Source organism: Bombina bombina, chromosome 11 (genome assembly GCF_027579735.1).
Source record: "Bombina bombina isolate aBomBom1 chromosome 11, aBomBom1.pri, whole genome shotgun sequence".
Lineage (NCBI taxonomy): Eukaryota > Metazoa > Chordata > Amphibia > Anura > Bombinatoridae > Bombina > Bombina bombina.
The window spans coordinates 65,031,421-65,050,280 of record NC_069509.1 but is presented as its reverse complement, the minus strand read 5'-3'; the positions used below and the strand labels follow the sequence as shown (position 1 = coordinate 65,050,280).

Genomic DNA, 18,860 nt, shown 5'->3' with positions numbered 1-18,860 from the left:
AAATCAGCTGAACTCCGAGATTTTCTGCAGTGTCGCTCAGCAGTATGGGAACATCTGTGTAGGTACTGTGTCAGAGGAGTATGCCAGGGCTGAGGATGAGTTTGTGATTTCTGAGCAATGGTAAGAAGGGCCAGATTGTCAAGGTCCGATGTAAGGGTGCAATTATAGTGGCAGATAGATTGGTCAGAGCAGGAAAAGGAGGAGATGGATGAGAGGATATGTTTGAGGGAATTAGCAAGCTGTTGCTTATCTAATGTTATAATGCTTCTGTGAAGTTTGGTGTGAGGAGTAGAAGCAGGGCCGGACTGGGAAATCAGACCAGCCCTGGAAATTTTTATAGACCGGCCCAACCACGCCCCCTCCAACATAGTCACGCCCCCTCTAACATAGCCACGCCCCCTCCAAGCCAGCCAACTATGCTCTAGCTGGTTTTCCCTTCAACTCATATATATATATATATATATATATATATATATATATATATATATATAAAATAAAAAATACAAATATTGTGAGTTAAGCAGGCAGTTTATACACAAATGAAATACTTGCAGACATACTTACACAGCATACACATACATACAGACACACAAAATACACATGCATACATGCAGACACACTATATACACTTGCATACAGACGCACACCACAACATATACATACATGCAGACACAAAACCTACACATACAAACCGACACACACCACATACACATACATGCAGGCACAAAACATACACAAACCACAGAGTATAGGATTTTTTAATATGCTAGTTAACATAGATGCATAGTCTAAAAATATCACTTTTTAAAGAAAATATGTATAATATTTAACACATATTTGATTGCTGTATCATATTTAGTAATATGTTAGTGCTCTAAACTATTTGCTTAGCCAGACAGTAGCTGGCTACAATATTGATTGGAGTAATAGATTGGGGTTACATACATCTTATTATCTCTGCAACATCTATCCATTTAGAAAATCCAGCAAACAATTCAGATAACCTTTCTGGGGTTAGATAATAGCAACTACACTTTCTTTAAGAGGTTATAATTAAAATTTAATACAAAAAGGGTGCCAGCCTTGTCAGATGTTACTAGGCAGAGAGGCGGTTGCAATGTATGCTTTCACTTACTATCTCAGACTACAAGCAAAGAGAGCCAGCAAAAATCAAAATCACACATGACTCAGCTCTGACTGACTCTGACAGACAGTATGTGTCAGAAAAAAACCCATAATAATATTAATTGTTTGAGGTTGAGTGGCGACTTTGGCTGGTAGGTGAGGTCACTCACTTCAGGTCAGCACTAGTTCAGTACAGTACTAGTAAGTAACTGGACATGTTGTTCATGTTCTGTTCACACAGACAGACATCATCATTCATTCAAATCACATTAATAAATAATAATTATTTAAACTGTTGACTGTTCATATCATGTTGTTCACAAACTTCACCATTCAGTCACATCACAATCACATTCAATTACTAGTACTAGTACTAGTAGTACATACGGTTGACGATCGATTCCAGAGACTTCAACTTGCAGTTGAACTTTCTGTGTGTGTCCACTCAGACTGACGACTCACTCTGTCTCCACTGTCTGGCTTTGTCCCGACTCCCGCCGCCCGTCAGACTCACTCAGTCTAGTCCCGGCTGCTACTAGCTGCTAGTGCTTCCGCACGTGACCCCACGTGGCCTGCTGCGACTTCTGCAAGTAAGTTTACTCCTCAAGTCGGCTCGCTGACACGTCACGCATGCGCACTGCGCAGGTGCTCCCAGGGCACGTGTGAGAAGAAGTTAAACAGGAGAAGACACAGATTCAGTCTACACTCCTCACTCAGTGACGTCACACGCGTAAGCCGCCAGCCTGCCCCACCTGACCTGACCCGGCTCGCCGCCTCATTGACAATGGGAGTGACAGACTGAGCCTGTGACTGACTGTGAGTGACAATTTAACAGTTACAGACACAGACTCAGTCAGTCACTGTCTCTGACTGAGTCACTCTCTGAGCTCCCTCAATATTTGGCAATGAAGATTGAAGATTATTAAATAGAATATATGATGAATGGGCCATGGTTATTTGCGGTAGTTAGCGGTTGGTATGGTAACGGTAAACGGTTGGGTTAATTAATTACTAATACTATTATTTAGTAAGTAGGACTTAAGTGTAAGATCAGAAACATAAATGACACACATGATGTCAGACAGTGTAAATTCATTACTGGTCCGGCAACCATATCGCAACGCATTATAGCAGCAGCACTGCAGCCAGCCAGCCTGAGCAGCTGAGCTGAGCCCAGCTGAGCTGCAGGCAGGCGGCCCACCGGGATTTTTCCCGGTATCCCGGCTGCCCAATCCGGCCCTGAGTAGAAGGAGGGATGAGATGTAGGGAGGGAGGAGATGAAGATCAGAAAGAGGAAAAGGAGAGTTTGTGAAGTCTGAAATAGTTCATTGATAGCTAAAGATCAGGCCAAGGGAGTGACCATCTTTGTGAGTGGGAGTGTCAGTCCATTATGATAAACCAAGAGAGGAAGTGAGTTGCAGAAGTTGTTTTGCAGCGGAGGCAGTGGGATTGTCAAGAGGGATGTTGAAATCGCCAAGAATGAGGGCAGGGGTGTCTGAGGAACGGAAATAAGGTAGCCAGGCAGCCAAGTTGATCTAGAAATTGAGTTGAGGAGACAGAGGGTCAGTATATGACTGCAACACGTATAGAGAGAGGAGAGAATAAGCAAATCATGTGGGTTTCGAATGAGGAAAATGTGAGGGAAGAGATGGGATGTATTTGTTGGAAGGTGTACCAAGAGGAAAGTAAAATACCTACACCACCTCCTTGTCTATTATCAGACCTAGGAGTGTGGCTGAAGTGGAGAGCCCCATGTGACAGAGCAGCAGTGGATGCTGTGTCTAGGGGAGAGAGCCAGGTTTCTGTTAGAGCCAGAAGGTTGAGGGAGCAGGAGATAAAGAGGTCATATATAGAAGTGAGCTTGTTGCAAACAGAGCGAGAGTTCCAGAGTGCACAAGTGAAAGGGGTAGTGGCTTTAGATGCAAGAGGAATGTGAGAAAGGTTACCAAAGTTTTGTTTTCTGAGTCTATGGAATGGTACACATGGATGTGCACAGCTAGGAAGTTGTTGGGGACCAGGATTAGAGATACGTCACCAGAAGCTAGTATAAGCAAGAGGGAGAGTGACATGAGATGTAGAGTTGCAGTAATGAGACGAGGTGCAGGGCGGAGAGTGTTTAGGAATAGATAAAGTTCATGAGTAAAAAAGGTAAGGTAAGGTAAGTTCAAGAGAGATGAGCTAATGAACAATGCAGGTGGTGAGGGGGAAGGAGTAATTGAATAAAGTAGTTTGTTATAGAGACAATAGGTAGCAAAAAGGAATATAAAGATATTGAGCATTTTTACAAAAGTGGGAACAAATTAAACACATAAGACACAGTGGCTTATTTATCAAAGCGTCAACTAAAAATACGCTGGAATTCTGCGTTGTAATTGTCGCAAGATTGATCCACCATAGTTATCAAAGCATCAAGATCGGCACATGTTGAAATTTGTGACGTAAAATACGATCCTGCGATCTCAATCCGACGCAGAACGAATTGTGCTCATTCGCCCTCCTATTCGACACTATTTGAAGCTCTCACAAAGCTATCAAAAATTCTACATTTACGTTTGCGTCTTTTCCGACTCAGCGTACCTAGTTTTCATTCCCCCCACCCTTGAGGTCGCGGATGCCTTAGAACTCAATGGGTGTCTGAAAACACAGAAAGCTTATGTTCGATTCTGCAACAGAATGAAGTATATTACATAATAAAAGTAAATTAGAAACTCTATTAAATTTGTATACCCTTTCTAAATCAAACAATATTATTGCACCACATTTTGTGCACTAGTAGATATAGGGATAAAAATGAAAAATACATTACTCCTTTTGGATTATGCTACAAATTTGTCTCTCATTACAAAGCAAGGGGACAATATTATTTCTACATATTCTGTGCAAAGTTTTGTCCCAAACTTGTTGCACTAATAGATATAGAGATAAAAATGAAATAAATACACAACATAATATAGCTAACTTCATTTTTATTTTTGGGAAAAATCTATGTGCACCATGTTTAAGCCATGTAATACAAGTCCCACTCTCCACTTTGTGCCAGTTTTTGACTCAACACTTTTCGCAGCAATTATGACGCAAACTCCTAAATAACCCACACACTAGTGAATTTTTCCACCACTTTTGATTGGAATATGCGTATTCACATGATTTATGACATCTGCCAATCTGACTTCAAATACACATTATAAACTATCACAAACAAATCAAATTGCTCAATACTTGTGTCATTGATCACTCATCAGAACTTGTGCCATTTGTTACATTGTGTATTATACTTTGAAACATTGAGGCCTATTTATCAAGCCGTCAACCGCAAATATGCTGGATTTCCGCAGCGTAATTGTGGCGAGCTTGATTCGCCTCATTTATCAAAGCCTACAGACTGGCAAAAGTTCAAATCTGTGACGTAACATACGATCCGCCGGTCTCAGTCCGACACAGATCGATGCTTACGTCATTGCAGATGTTTTGAATACAAATTCGGAACTATCTGACAACTTTTGCTAGTTATCAAATATCTACCAGGTACGCTCGCCACTATTCCGGCCCAGCGTACCTGGTTTTCAATCCGCCGCCCTGGAGGCGGTGGATGCCATAGGAATCAATGGGCGTCTGAAAGCAGCGAAAGCTTATGTTCGATGCTGCCAGATATCCCATTGATTACTATGGGAGAATAAAAGTTATGTTTACACCTAACACCCTAACATATACCCCGAGTCCAAACACCCCTAATCTGTCGCCCCGACACCGCCGCCACCTACATTATACTTATTAACCCCTAATCTGCCGCCCCAACACTGCCGCCACCTACATAAAAGTATTAACCCCTATCCCACCTCTCCCGGAGCCCACCGCAACTAAATAAAGTTATTAACCCCTAAACCCCTGGCCTCCCACATCAGTACCACTTACTAAACCTATTAACCTCTAAACCGCCAGCCCCCCACATCGCCATAAACTAAATTAACCCCTAAACCTAACAACCACTTAACTTTACATTAAATATTAACTCATCCCTATCTTATAATAAATTTAAACTTACCTTTAGATTTAAATTAAACTATATTAAACTATTAGTTAACCTACCCTAACTATTATACTAAAATTACATTAAACTATATTAAGCTATTAATTAACCTACCCTAACTGTTATACTAAAATTACAATAAACTATATTAAACTAATAATTAATCTACCCTAACTGTTATACTGAAATTACATTAAACTACAAATTAAATTAATTATATTACATATTTAAAAAGTAACCCTACTCAAATAATTTTAATCTACTATTAAAAATTACTAAGTTACAAAAAACTAACAACTAAGTTACACAAAATAACAAACACTAAGTTACAAAAAAAAAAAAAAACACTGTTACACAAAATAACAAATAATTTATCAAATATTTAAACTAATTACACCTAATCTAAGAGCACTATGAAAATAAAAAAGCCCCCCCAAAATAAAAAAAAAACCCTAGCCTACAATAAACTACCAATGGCCCTTAAAAGGGCCTTTTGCGGGGCATTGCCCCAAAGAAAATATCTCTTTTACCTGTAAAAAAAAATACAAATACCCCCCCAACAGTAAAACCCACCACCCACACAACCAACCTCCTAAACAAAAACCTAATCTAAAAAACCTAAGCTCCCCATTGCCCTGAAAAGGGCATTTGTATGGGCATTTAGCACTTTTTCCTTGCCCAAACCCTAATCTAAAAATAAAACCCAACCCAATAAACCCTTAAAAAACCTAACACTAACCCGCGAAGATCCACTTACAGTTTCTGAAGACCCGACATCCATCCTCAACGAAGCGGCAAAAGTCCTCATCGAAGGAGGCAGAAGTCTTCATCCAAGCGGGCCAAAGTCTTCATCCAAGCCGGAATCTTCTATCTTCATCCATCCAAGCCGGCATCTTCTATCTTCATCAATCTATCAGCCAATCGAAAATCTAAGGGACGCCATCTTGGATGACGTCATTTAAAGGGAAACTTCATTTGGAAGAAGACGTCGAAAGAAGAGGATGTTCCGTCCCGGATGTCTTGAAGATAGAGCCGCTCCCCACCGGCTGGATGAAGATAGAAGATGCCGTCTGGATGAAGACTTCTGCCCGGTTGGATGAAGACTTCAGGCTGCTTGGATGAAGACTTCTGCCGGCTTCGCTGAGGACTTCTGCCGCTTCGTTGAGGATGGATGTCGGGTCTTCAGAAACTGTAAGTGGATTGTCGGGGGTTAGTGTTAGGTTTTTTTAAGGGTTTATTGGGTGGGTTTTAATTTTAGATTAGGATTTGGGCAAGGAAAAAGAGCTAAATGCCCTTTTAAGGGCAATACCCATCCAAATGCCCTTTTCAGGGCAATGGGGAGCTTAGGTTTTTTAGATAGGTTTTTATTTGGGGGGTTTGGCTGTGTGGGTGGTGGGTTTTACTGTTGGGGGGTTGTTTGTATTTTTTTTTTACAGATAAAAGAGATTTCTTTGGGGCAATGCCCCGCAAAAGGCCCTTTTAAGGGCCATTGGTAGTTTATTGTAGGCTAGGGGTTTTTTTTTATTTTGGGGGGGCTTTTTTATTTTCATAGGGCTATTAGATTAGGTGTAATTAGTTTAAATATGTGATAATTTATTTTTTATTTTGTGTAACTTAGTGTTTATTTTTTTTGTAAGTTAGTGTTTGTTATTTTGTGTAACTTAGTTGTTAGTTTTTTGTAACTTTGTAATCTTTAATAGTAGATTTAAATTATTTGAGTAGGGTTAGGTTTTTAACTATATAATATATTTAATTGAATTTGTAGTTTAATGTAATTTTAGTATAACAGTTAGGGTAGATTAATTATTAGTTTAATATAGTTTATTGTAATTTTAGTATAATAGTTAGGGTAGATTAATTAATAGTTTAATATAGCTTATTGTAATTTTAGTATAATAGTTAGGATAGATTAATAAATAGTTTAATATAGTTTAATATAATTTTAGTATAATAGTTAGGGTGGATTAATTAATAGTTTAATATAGTTTAATGTAATTTTAGTATAATAGGGTAGATTAATTAATAGTTTAATATAGTTTAATGTAATTTTAGTATCATAGTTATGGTAGATTAATTAATAGTTTAATATAGTTTAATGTAATTTTAGTATAATAGTTAGGGTAGGTTAATTATTAGTTTAATATAGTTTAATTTAAATTTAAAGGTAAGTTTTAATTTATTATAAGATTGAGATGAGTTAATATTTAAAGGGACATGAAATCCAATTTTTTTCTTTTATGATTTGGAAAGAGCAGGCAATTTTAAACAACTTTCTAATTTACTTCTTTTATCTAATTTGCTTTATTCTCTTGATATACTGTGCTGAAAAGCATATCTAGATATGCTCAGTAGCTGCTGATTGGTTGCTGTACATAGATGCCTCATATGATTGTCTTACCCATGTGCATTGCTATTTCTTCAACAAAGGATATCTAAATAATGAAGCAAACTAGATAATAGAAGTAAATTGGAATGTTGTTTAAAATTGTATTCTCTACTTGAATCATGAAAGAAATTTTTTGGGTTTAGTGTCCCTTTAATATAAAGTTAGCGGGTTGTTAGGTTTAGGAGTTAATAGGTTAATTTAGTTTATGGCGATGTGGGGGGCTGGCAGTTTAGGGGTTAATAGGTTTAGGAAGTGGTAGTGATGTGGGAGGCCAGGGGTTTAGGGGTTAATACATTTATTTAGTTGCGGTGGGCTCCGGGAGCGGAGGGATAGGGGTTAATACATTTAGTTAGTTGTGGCGGTGTCGGGGAGCGGCGGAATAGGGGTAAATAAATTTATTAGAGTTGCGGTGGGCTCCGGGAGCTGCAGGATAGGGGTTAATAACTTTATTTAGTTCTGGTGGGGTCGGGGAGCGGCGGGATAGGGGTTAAACAGTTTAGTATAGTGGCGGTGTTTAGTGACAGGATATAAATAAAGTTGGGAAAAAGCCGAATAGCAGCGAGATCGATGATTGTTAGTTAACAACAGTCCGCTGCTCATCGCCCCGTAGTTGGTGCGCGGCTTTTTGACAGCTTTTTTGATAAATAAGGTGATCGTATTCAGATCCGCAGCAGCGATGTCTCGCAAGCATATTGACGCCGGCGAATGCAACATAGTTGACGCTTTGATAAATAGGCCCCACAGTATTACAGCAGCACTTGCATATATATATATTTTGAAAATTTTTGATCAGATAGTGTTTATATGAGTGTAATTGTAATTTTAAATGTACAGTTGTATGCAATAGTTTAGGCACCCCTGACAATTTCCATGATATTCATTTATAAATAATTGGGTGTTTTGATCTATCAAATAACTGAAGGACACCGTAATATATCAGTAGTGAAATTAGGTATATTGGATTAACAGAAAATGTGCAATATGCATCAAAACGAAATTAGACAGGTGCATAAATTTGGGCACCCTTGTTATTTTGTTGATTTGAATACCTGTAACTACCTAGCACTGATTAATAAGAACACACATTTGGTTTGGTGAGCCCATTAAGCCTTGAACTTCATAGACAGGTGCATCCAATCATGAGAAAAGGTATTTAAGGTGGCCAATTGCAAGTTGCTGACTCTCCTCTGAAGAGTGGCAACATGGGGGCCTCAACTCTCAAATGACCTTAAAACAAAGATTGTTCAACATTATGGTTTAGAGGAAGGCTACAAAAAGCTAATGCAGAGATTTAAGCTGTCAGTGTCCACTGTGAGGAACATAGTGAGGAAATGGAAGACCACAGGCACAGTTCTTGTTAAGGCCAGAAGTGGCAGGCCAAGTAAAATATTGGAGAGGCAAAGGATGGTGAGAGCGGTTAAAAACAGCCCACAGACCACCTCCAAAGACCTACAACATCATCTTCCTGCGGATGGTGTCACTGTGCATCATTCAACAATTCAGCGCACTTTGCACAAAGAGAAGCTGTATGGGAGAGTGATGCGGAAGAAGCCTTTTCTGCACACATGCCACAAACAGAGTCGCTTGAGGTATGCAAACGCACATTTAGACAAGCCAGCTTCATTTTGGAAGAAGTTGCTGTGGACTGATGAAACAAAGATTGAGTTATTTGGTCATAACAAGGAGCGTTATGCATGGCGGCAAAAGAACACAGCATTCCAAGACAAACGTTTGCTACCCACAGTAACATTTGGTGGATGTTCCATCATGCTTTGGGGCTGTGTGGCCAGTGCTGGTACTGGGAATCTTGTTAAAGTTGAGGGTCGCATGGATTCCACTCAATATCAGCAGATACTTGAGAATAATGTTGAGGAATCAGTCACAAAGTTGAAGTTACGCCGGGGCTGGATATTTTAACAAGACAACAACCCAAAACACTGCTCAAAATCTACTCTGGCATTTATGCAGAAGAACAAGTACAATGTTCTGGAATGGCCATCCCAGTCCCCAGACCTGAATATCATTGAAAATCTGTGGGGTGATTTGAAGTGGGCTGTCCATGCTCGGCAACCATCAAACCTAACTGAACTGGAGATGTTTTGCAAGGAGGAATGGTCCAAAATACCTTCATCCAGAATCCAGACACTCATTACAGGCTATAGGAAACGTCTAGAGGCTGTTATTTCTGCTAAAGGAGGCTCTACTAAATATTGATGCAAGATTTCTGTTGGGGTGCCTAAATTTATGCACCTGTCTAATTTCGTTTTGATGCATATTAAAATATTACTGTGTCCTTCAGTTATTTGATAGAGCAAAATGAAATTGCTGATCCAAACACCCAATCCTATAATATAAAAGGCCAAGTGTGTTTGTCCAAAGCTGTCATGCGCAGTAGAGACTGCACGAGGACAAACACACCTGGCCTTCAACAGAGAGGGGAGAGAGAGAGAGCAAAAGAGAGGGGGAGAGAGAGCATAAGAGAGGGGAGAGAGAGCAAAAGAGAGGGGGAGAGAGACAGCAAAAGAGAGGGGGAGAGAGAACAAAATAAAGGAGGGGAAAGAGAGCAAAAGAAAGGGGAGCAAGAGAGAGCAAAATACGGGGGATAGAGAGAGGGAGAGAGAGAGAGCAAAAGAGAGGGGGTAGAGAGCAAAAGAGAGGGAGAGAGACAGTAAAAGAGAGGGGGAGAGAGAGCAAAGGAGAGGGGGAGAGAGAGAGCAAAAGAGAGGGGGGAGAGCGCAAAAGAGAGGGGAAGAGAGAGCACAAAAGAGAGGGGGGAGAGAGCAAAAGAGAGGGGAGAGACATAGAGCAAAATAAAAGAAGAGAGAGCAAAAGAGAGGGAGAGAGAGAGCAAAAGAGAGGGGGAGAGAGAGAGAGCAAAACAGAGGGGGATATAGAGAGCAAAGAGGGGGATAGAGAGAGTAAAAGAGGGGGGGGAGAGAGAGAGCAAAAGAGAGGGAGAGAGACAGCAAAAGAGAGGGAGAGAGACAGCAAAAGAGAGGGGGAGAGAGAGCGCAAAAGAGAGGGGTGAGAGCGCAAAAGAGAGGGGAAGAGAAAGCGCAAAAGAGAGGGAGGAAAAGAGAGAGGGAGAGAGCAAAAGAGAGGGGAGGTACATAGAGCAAAATAAAAGAAGAGAGAGCAAAAGAGAGGGAGAGAGACAGCAAAAGAGAGGGTGAGAAAGGGGAGAGAGGGAGCAAAAGAGAGGGGAGAGAGAGCAAAAGAGAGGGGGGAGAGCGCAAAAGAGAGGACAGAGAGAGCATGCAAAAGAGAGGGGGGAAAGAAAGGGGGAGAGAGAGAGCGTAAAAGAGAGGGGAGAGAGAGGGAAAAAGAGGGGGAGGGAGAGAGGGGGGAAAGAGAGGGGGAGAGAGAGAGCGTAAAAGAGAGGGGAGAGAGAGGGAAAAAGAGGGGGAGGGAGAGAGGGGGGAGAGAGCAAAAGAAAGGAGAGAGAGAGCAAAAGAGAGGGGGAGAGAGAGAGCATAAGAGAGGAGGGAGAGCGAGAGAGAGCAAAAGAGAGGCGGAGAGAGAGCAAAAGAGAGGGGAAGAGAGCAAAAGAGAGGGCAGAGAGAGATCAAAAGAGAGGGGGGAGAGAGAGCATAAGAGAGGAGGGAGGGAGAGAGAGCTAGAGCAAAAGAGAGGAGGAGAGGACAGCAAAAGAGAGGGGGGAAGAGAGCAAAAGAAAGGGGAGAGAGAGAGCAAAAGAGGGGGGATAGAGAGAGCAAAAGAGGGGGGATAGAGAGAGCAAAAGAGGGGGGATAGAGAGAGCAAAAGAGAGGGGGGGAGAGAGCAAAAGAGAGGGGGGATAGATTGAGAACCCCCTTAATGATTCAGATAGAGCAGCAATTTTAAGCAACTTTCTAATTTACTCCTATTATCACATTTTCTTAGTTATTTTGGTATCTTTATTTGAATGTTTGCATGCAATTTTAAACAACTTACCAATTTACTTTTATCATAAAATTTGTTGTGTTCTCTTGGTATTCTTTGTTGAAAGCTAAACTTAGGAAGGCTCATATTCTAATTTCTAAGCCTTTGAAGGCCGCCTCTTATCTGAATGAATTTTGACAGTTTTTCACAGTTAGACAGCTCTAGTTCATGTGTGCCCAATAGATAACATTTCGCTCACTCCCGTGGAGTTATTTAGGAGTCAGCACTGATTGGCTAAAATGCAAGTTTGTCAAAAGAACTGAAATAAGAGGGCAGACTGCAGACGCTTAGATACAAGGTTATCACAGAGGTAAAAAGTGTATTAATATAACTGTGTTGGTTATGCAAAGCTGGGGAATGGGTAATAAAGGGATTATCTATCTTTTTAAACAATACAAATTCTGGCGTAGACTCTCCCTTTAACATTTTTTCATGCAAATAAAAATCAACATGTTTAGATGTTTCAGAAAGTTTTTGAGTAAAGTGTCCTTGTAAAAGTAGGTGCACAATACAGTATACCTTAAAAAGCATTTTACAAAGACACTTTTGGAAACATGGTTCACTATGATAATTTGGGTAATTATAGATACTAAATCGAGTAAATATGTCCCCAGATAATGAACCATACTAAAGGGTGTTTGTGATCTTTCAGAATTCGGATGTCTAGTTAGCAGCAATGCAATCTCTGTTCTATGACATTTCACTGATGTAGAATTATGTTTTCTTTAGGTGCTTCTAATCTTCAGTGGGAATTTGAGCTTCTTGAATTGGCTGACAATTGTGCCAAGTATTGCCTGCTTCGATGATGCCAGCCTGAGCGTCCTCTTCAGTTCCAAAGATGGGTCTGCGAAACACCAGGTGTCCAAAATACGAGCAGAAGAAGCCACGGGAGAGAAACAGCTAAAACGTTATGGTAAATTTGACTTCCTATTTCTCAGTGCGATTTTTATAATGTGAGGCTAAATTATTGTGATTTTTTTTTTTATGTTTTAATTGTTTTAAAATGGTAATAAAGTTTAAATAAAATATGGAAAAAAAAAACGTAAAGGGACATTCCAGTCACAATCAGAAACCACATAGTGCATTTCACTTTTGAAAAGAAGCATTGTTGTATTATACATGTTAATTGCGGACATGACACAAGCCCCACTGGTGCTCTGAACAGCTGCAGTATTTAAAATGCTGGTGCACTGAGAATATCTGGCTATGCGTCACATGCCCTTGCAGAGTAAAATGCTAACACTAAAACAAATGCAATGAACTTTCATTAGTTATTTAGCACAATTTTCTTGCAATTTAATATGAAACCAAAATCAATTAAAAGATTTCCAAAGAGTATGTGCCTTGACTGAAAGCAATGCAAATTTTAATAACAAAACATAGGTTTTAAATACTTTTTAAAATGTGTTATGTGTATGTCTTGCAATGCAGTGGTTAATTTCTGATTTTTATATATGTATAAAAAGTGTATATATATATATATATATATATATATATATATACATACAGGTAGCCCTCAGTTTACACCGGGGTTAGGTTCCAGAAGGAATGGTTGTAAATCGAAACCGTTCAAAATTGAAACCCAGTTTATAATGTAAGTCAATGGGAAGTGAGGGAGATAGGTTCCAGGCCCCTCTCAAAATTGTCACAAGTAACACCTAATACATTATTTTTAAAGCTTTGAAATGAAGACTTTAAATGCTAAACAGCATCATAAACCTAATAAAATAATCACACAACACAGAATATATAATTAAACTAAGTTAAATGAACAAAAACTTTTGCTAAACAGCATTATAAACCTAATAAAATAATCACACAACAAAGACTTTAATTGCATTTTTCTGCAAACAGTTCTTTCTATGCATTCCAATCTGGACTGATTTATAGACAGGAAGATCTTGTTCCTTTGAAATCTGCTCGATAGCTCAGGTCTGGTTAAACTGATTAATTTCAGCTTGCTTGGCTTTGCTGCAACACAAGCGGACAGCTCCACCTACTGGCTATTTTAATAAATGCACTGCTTCTCAATGCTCCTCAATAGCTGTCACATGACTGGAAAAAAAGGTTGTTATTCTGAAACGGTGTAAATTGAACTGTTGTAAAACGAGGGCCACCTGTATATATATATAACAACTTTGGTTTTTCCTGTCTGATGAGCACCCACTGCCAGTAGCTTGTGTCATTAAACATCAGTCCTATTTTTTTAATGTATATAAAATAATTCACTGTGTGTAGCACATCTGTACATCCAAACAAACTATGTGACTATTTCCCACAGAAATCTTCAGCAATAAAAGGAGCTGTAAATTAGGTTTACAACTACTAATCTTTTTTCCATTTTAAACACAGACTCTCTCTTGGCAGTTCTGCACATTACAGTTTAATAGCACAGAGGTGACTGAAGTGTACATGTACTTACTGCATAGTGAATCTAGGTGCTGCAGTTTTCTCTCACCTTTTTACTTGCCATGATTTAGGTTTCTCTCCCAGATTTGTAGAACTATATCAGTACTGGTGAGTAGATGACCTCTGGGTACTTGAATACAAACACCTCCTGGAAGTCCCCAGACCTACCTCTCTTTCCTGTTTGAGTCAGTTCACTTTCTGTCTATAAGAGTGTTCAACAAATCTGTTCAAAATGTTGGAGCCAGTAAGAATATTTCAGAACCAGGCATACCACTAGAAGCCAGACACTGGTATTTTGTATATAGATATTTGGAGAATCACCCAGATAAGTTAGGAGCCAGGGGTAAAACTCTAGGAGCCAGTTGCTCCCTGGCTCCTGTTTTTGTCGACCCCTGTATTAGGAGGTACACTGTCAGAAAAAATGTGCAAGAATTGTACCTTTAGGGGTACAACAGCTTGTCACTGGGGTAGTACCCTCAAAGGTACACCAGCTGTACCCTTTAACATGGGTATATTGGTACCCTTGCATATTGTACCTTTCAAATGCAAATATGTACCTTTGGTGACTAGATTGGACCTCAATGCTATGGAACCATAATGTACCCTTAAAAATAGTGCAAATTTGGCCTTGTAAGGGTACTGCCCCAGTGACAAGCCCTTTATACCTCATGATGGCAAATTTGTACTCAATATTAAAAATGCTGTTCCATCATCAAATTTATTAAACAACAAAGTTCTTGATCAGATAATATTACAATAGCTACACAACAGTTTGATAAGTTAAGAAAGTATATCCAAATAGCAGGTCCTACAACTGCTACTGGAATTTCTGAAAGAACCAGGCCAAACAAATAGTTCCTAAAGGAGATACTCAAAATGCTTTATTTCACTCTGTACTAGACTTTAACAACACCCTATTTAACTTAGGTTGACACACATAAAACATAAACATATATAAAACAATATAATAATAATAATAATAATAATAAAATATAACTCTTACGAAAGGAAAGGAGATTCAGGGGAGGGATAAACGATAAAACTCACAATTATACATTGAATTGTTACTGTATGCAAAATATATGCAAATTTGTCTATTTCTCCAGTACACATTTTGGTGATGAACCTTCTACCAATAGATGGAGCTGTGTTACACATGTTAAGGAACTTTAAACCAATAGATGGCGCTATGGCGTGTTACACAATGTCCATGTATGTGACTGGGGAACGGTTACAATTTTTTTTTTTTTTTTTCTAAAACAGGTTCCTAAACAGCTCCTGTTTATATTATAGAATTAAAAATGATTTTTTTTCTTTGTAATTTAATTTATCTAAATATAAACATTTAAATGTTAAGCAATACAGTGTAATTGAAGATATGGGTTGTTAAGTATTTTTTGTTGCCTCACCCACCTCTTGCATATTTCCAACAACCATTGAACATTAATTATTTTGCTGTACACTATGTATGTTGAATTCATTTTTGGTGATTGCCAATTATGTGTTCATTGAATAATTGAGGTGTACAAATGATATGGACTTGCAGGGTTTGGCAGCCTTGAACCACCCATTCCCCTAAACCTTTTAGTCACACAAGTGATTGTACCTTTTTTGTGGGATTAAATGGTACAGACATGGACCCTTTGAAATTTAGAATTATATTTGTACCTTATTTAGCCCTAAATGGTACATATTAGTTCTTTAAGTTGTAATTCTGATCCATTGAGGGTACAACCAGAGCAGTTGTACCCTAAGTGTTCACAAACGGACCCCAACCGTACCCTTTTTTCTGACAGTGTAAGTAGGTTGTTCTTTAGCTCTATCGCAGCGGTTTTTATTTTGCACAGATACAGAAAGGTTTGAACCTTTGGAAGTGATCATCCTGTCTGTGATCTTTGTATCCTTGCAGATGGTCTCAACATACAAAAAAAACTGTACACTTGTGATGATTATCCCTATTTCAACCCTGGGTTTATGGCTGCTTTTCTTCTTTACTGCAGCTTTAAATGATTCAGATGTTGCACTCCTTTAGGAATCAGGTTTTAAGTGCCTTTGATTTATGGTCTGGGGATAATAAGTCTGTACCTATGTACGTCTCTCTTTTCCCTGCTGTATTTGTCCTAGTCTTACTAGTTGCTAGTTCTTTCCTCAACTGCACATTGTTAACTATTTCAATTACTGGTTCATGCATTTTAGATGCAGTTTTAAAACTATTTTTGTGAAGTTGGTGGAGCGAGGCTTGCGACATCATTGGAGCAGAACTACCATTGGTGCAGTTACAGTGGCCCCAGGGCCCACAGCTACAATTGGTGTGTACAGAATGTGTACAATCCTAAAGCAGGGGAGCCTTTAATTAGTGCAAGTGGCAGGTGCATCTATCTATCTCAGAATCATTATATAGAGCAGAATGTATAGTGTTACGAAAACTTACTACTGAGTTACCTTTGGGTGGCTCCAAAAAAATTAACACCAAAGCCCTCTTGTATTGCTCGTGGGATATTTCTCTATCAGACCAAACTTGGCCAGTAGTCTTCTTATCTCGACGTCAAGTGAAAGGATAGGAAATATCCCAGAACATAGTGAGTTTATGAAATGAGGTAAGCAGTACTCATGGTAGACAGGGTAGTCCTTCACGGCAATAAGATGAAGGCAGAGAATGGTCAAGACAGGCAGAGTCCGGCAACAGGAAGGCAATCCAGCAGTATAATAGTTCAGGGATAAACCAATAGAATGGTCAGGAACAGGCAGGTGTCAGCAACAACGGAAATCCAGCAGTATAACAGTTCAGGGGTAAACCAATAGAATGGTCAGACAGGCAGAGTTCAGTAACAATATGGCAATCCAGCAGTACAAGGGTTAAGCAAGCAGAGTGGTCAGACAGGCAGAATTCAGTAACAATATGGCAATCCAGAAAAACAAGGGTTAATCAAGCAAAGTGGTCAGACATGCAGAGTTCAGCAACGATATGGCAATCCAGCAGTACAAGGGTTAAGCAAGCAGAGTGGTCAGACAGGCAGAGTTCAGTAACAATATGGCAATCCAGCGAATACAAGGGTTAAGCAAGCAGAGTGGTCAGACAGGCAGAGTTCAGCAATGATATGGCAATCCAGCAGTACAAGGGTTAAGCAAGCAGAGTGGTCAGACATGCAGAGTTCAGTAAGGATATGGCAATCCAGCAGTACAAGGGTTAAGCAAGCAGAGTAGTCAGACATGCAGAGTTCAGCAACAATATGGCAATCCAGCAGTACAAGGGTTAAGCAAGCAGAGTGGTCAGACAGGCAGAGTTCAGTAACGATATGGCAATCCAGCAGTACAAGGGTTAAGCAGGCAGAGTGGTCAGACAGGCAGAGTTCAGTAACGATATGGCAATCCAGCGAATACAAGGGTTAAGCAAGCAGAGTGGTCAGACAGGCAGAGTTCAGTAACAATATGGCAATCCAGCAAAACAAGGGTTAATCAAGCAGAGTGGTCAGACAGGCAGAGTTCAGCAACGATATGGCAATCCAGCAGTACAAGGGTTAAGCAAGCAGAGTGGTCAGACATGCAGAGTTCAGCAACAATATGGCAATCCAGCAGTACAAGGGTTAAGCAAGCAGAGTGGTCAGACAGGCAGAGTTCAGTAACGATATGGCAATCCAGCAGTACAAGGGTTAAGCAGGCAGAGTGGTCAGACAGGCAGAGTTCAGTAACGATATGGCAATCCAGCGAATACAAGGGTTAAGCAAGCAGAGTGGTCAGACAGGCAGAGTTCAGTAACAATATGGCAATCCAGCAAAACAAGGGTTAATCAAGCAGAGTGGTCAGACAGGCAGAGTTCAGCAACGATATGGCAATCCAGCAGTACAAGGGTTAAGCAAGCAGAGTGGTCAGACAGGCAGAGTTCAGTAACGATATGGCAATCCAGCAGTACAAGGGTTAAGCAAGCAGAGTGGTCAGACAGGCAGAGTTCAGTAACGATATGGCAATCCAGCAATACAAGGGTTAAGCAAGCAGAGTGGTCAGACAGGCAGTGACCGCCAAGTCCACTATGCTAACACAGAAAGTGAGATACACATAGCCTAATGTGTATATAATGCCAACAAATGTAACCATTTGCATTTGCTTTTATCTGAAGAAACGACCCAGTTGGGGTTGAGAAACGCGTCATATTAAAGCCTTTTTAATTAAGAAGTTGTCCGTGCTTTGTGGTATTCTATTACAATACAACAACACGCCAAGTCCGACATTTCATTTGAAATTACAAACACCAAGAAAAGTTTGCCCAGGGGGTACCAGAAAAGACTCCAAGGAACGTTATCTCCCCAGTGTACTAGCCACTGTCAAGCGCTAGCAAGCTGTCACGCACTGGTCACAGCACAGTGCCTCTTGTTCTGGTAAGCACATTACCTGTCCATATATTGTTACCCACATTACCAGACAATATTACGCTATTGTGGCGCCCTCTTTTCCTTCTTGCATTTCCTAGCTTTTCCCCCACTCTCCGGGACCAAGAGGAGCTGCCTGCCTTCACGCTACTATTGCATTCCAGAAGAAAAACAACTACTATTGTATTCCAGAAGAAAAACATCTACACGGATTCACATAAACCTCTTTTTTTCAAGGACACACTCATTAACCGGTTCACGGTAGAGTTGCACACTGACTTTGTTTTGTCAAATATATATGTTTTATGTTTGTTTATCAGCGCGCTTTCTTTATCCCCACCTGGGATAACCTATGTTACACATAGCCTAATGGTTAAGATCTCCCTCTCTAACCCTAAAGGTCACGAGTTCAATTCCCACCACTACAAGTGACCGCCAAGTCCACACTGCAAGGATTGCATTATAGTCACTGCACGTGACCGCAAAGTTTAACATCCAAGTCACTGAATGTGACCGCAAAGATCACACTAAAAGAGAAATCAGGTGTGCCAAGAGACCAGCGTAAGTTGCAATCTCCCCCAAGACTCCCTAATTACACACGGAATAGGGGAATACACCTTCTGATACA

At 40.0% G+C, this 18,860-nt stretch overlaps 1 protein-coding gene across 1 annotated transcript in view; it reads left to right on the top strand.

Annotated features, from left to right (window-relative positions):
- LMF1 (lipase maturation factor 1) overlaps window positions 1-18,860 on the top strand; it is a gene marked incomplete in the record, with an annotated part of 853,471 nt that overhangs the window by 704,217 nt on the left and 130,394 nt on the right. Inside the window, 1 exon segment of the mRNA XM_053695262.1 lies at window positions 12,189-12,372. Coding sequence (XP_053551237.1) covers window positions 12,189-12,372 — 184 coding nt within the window.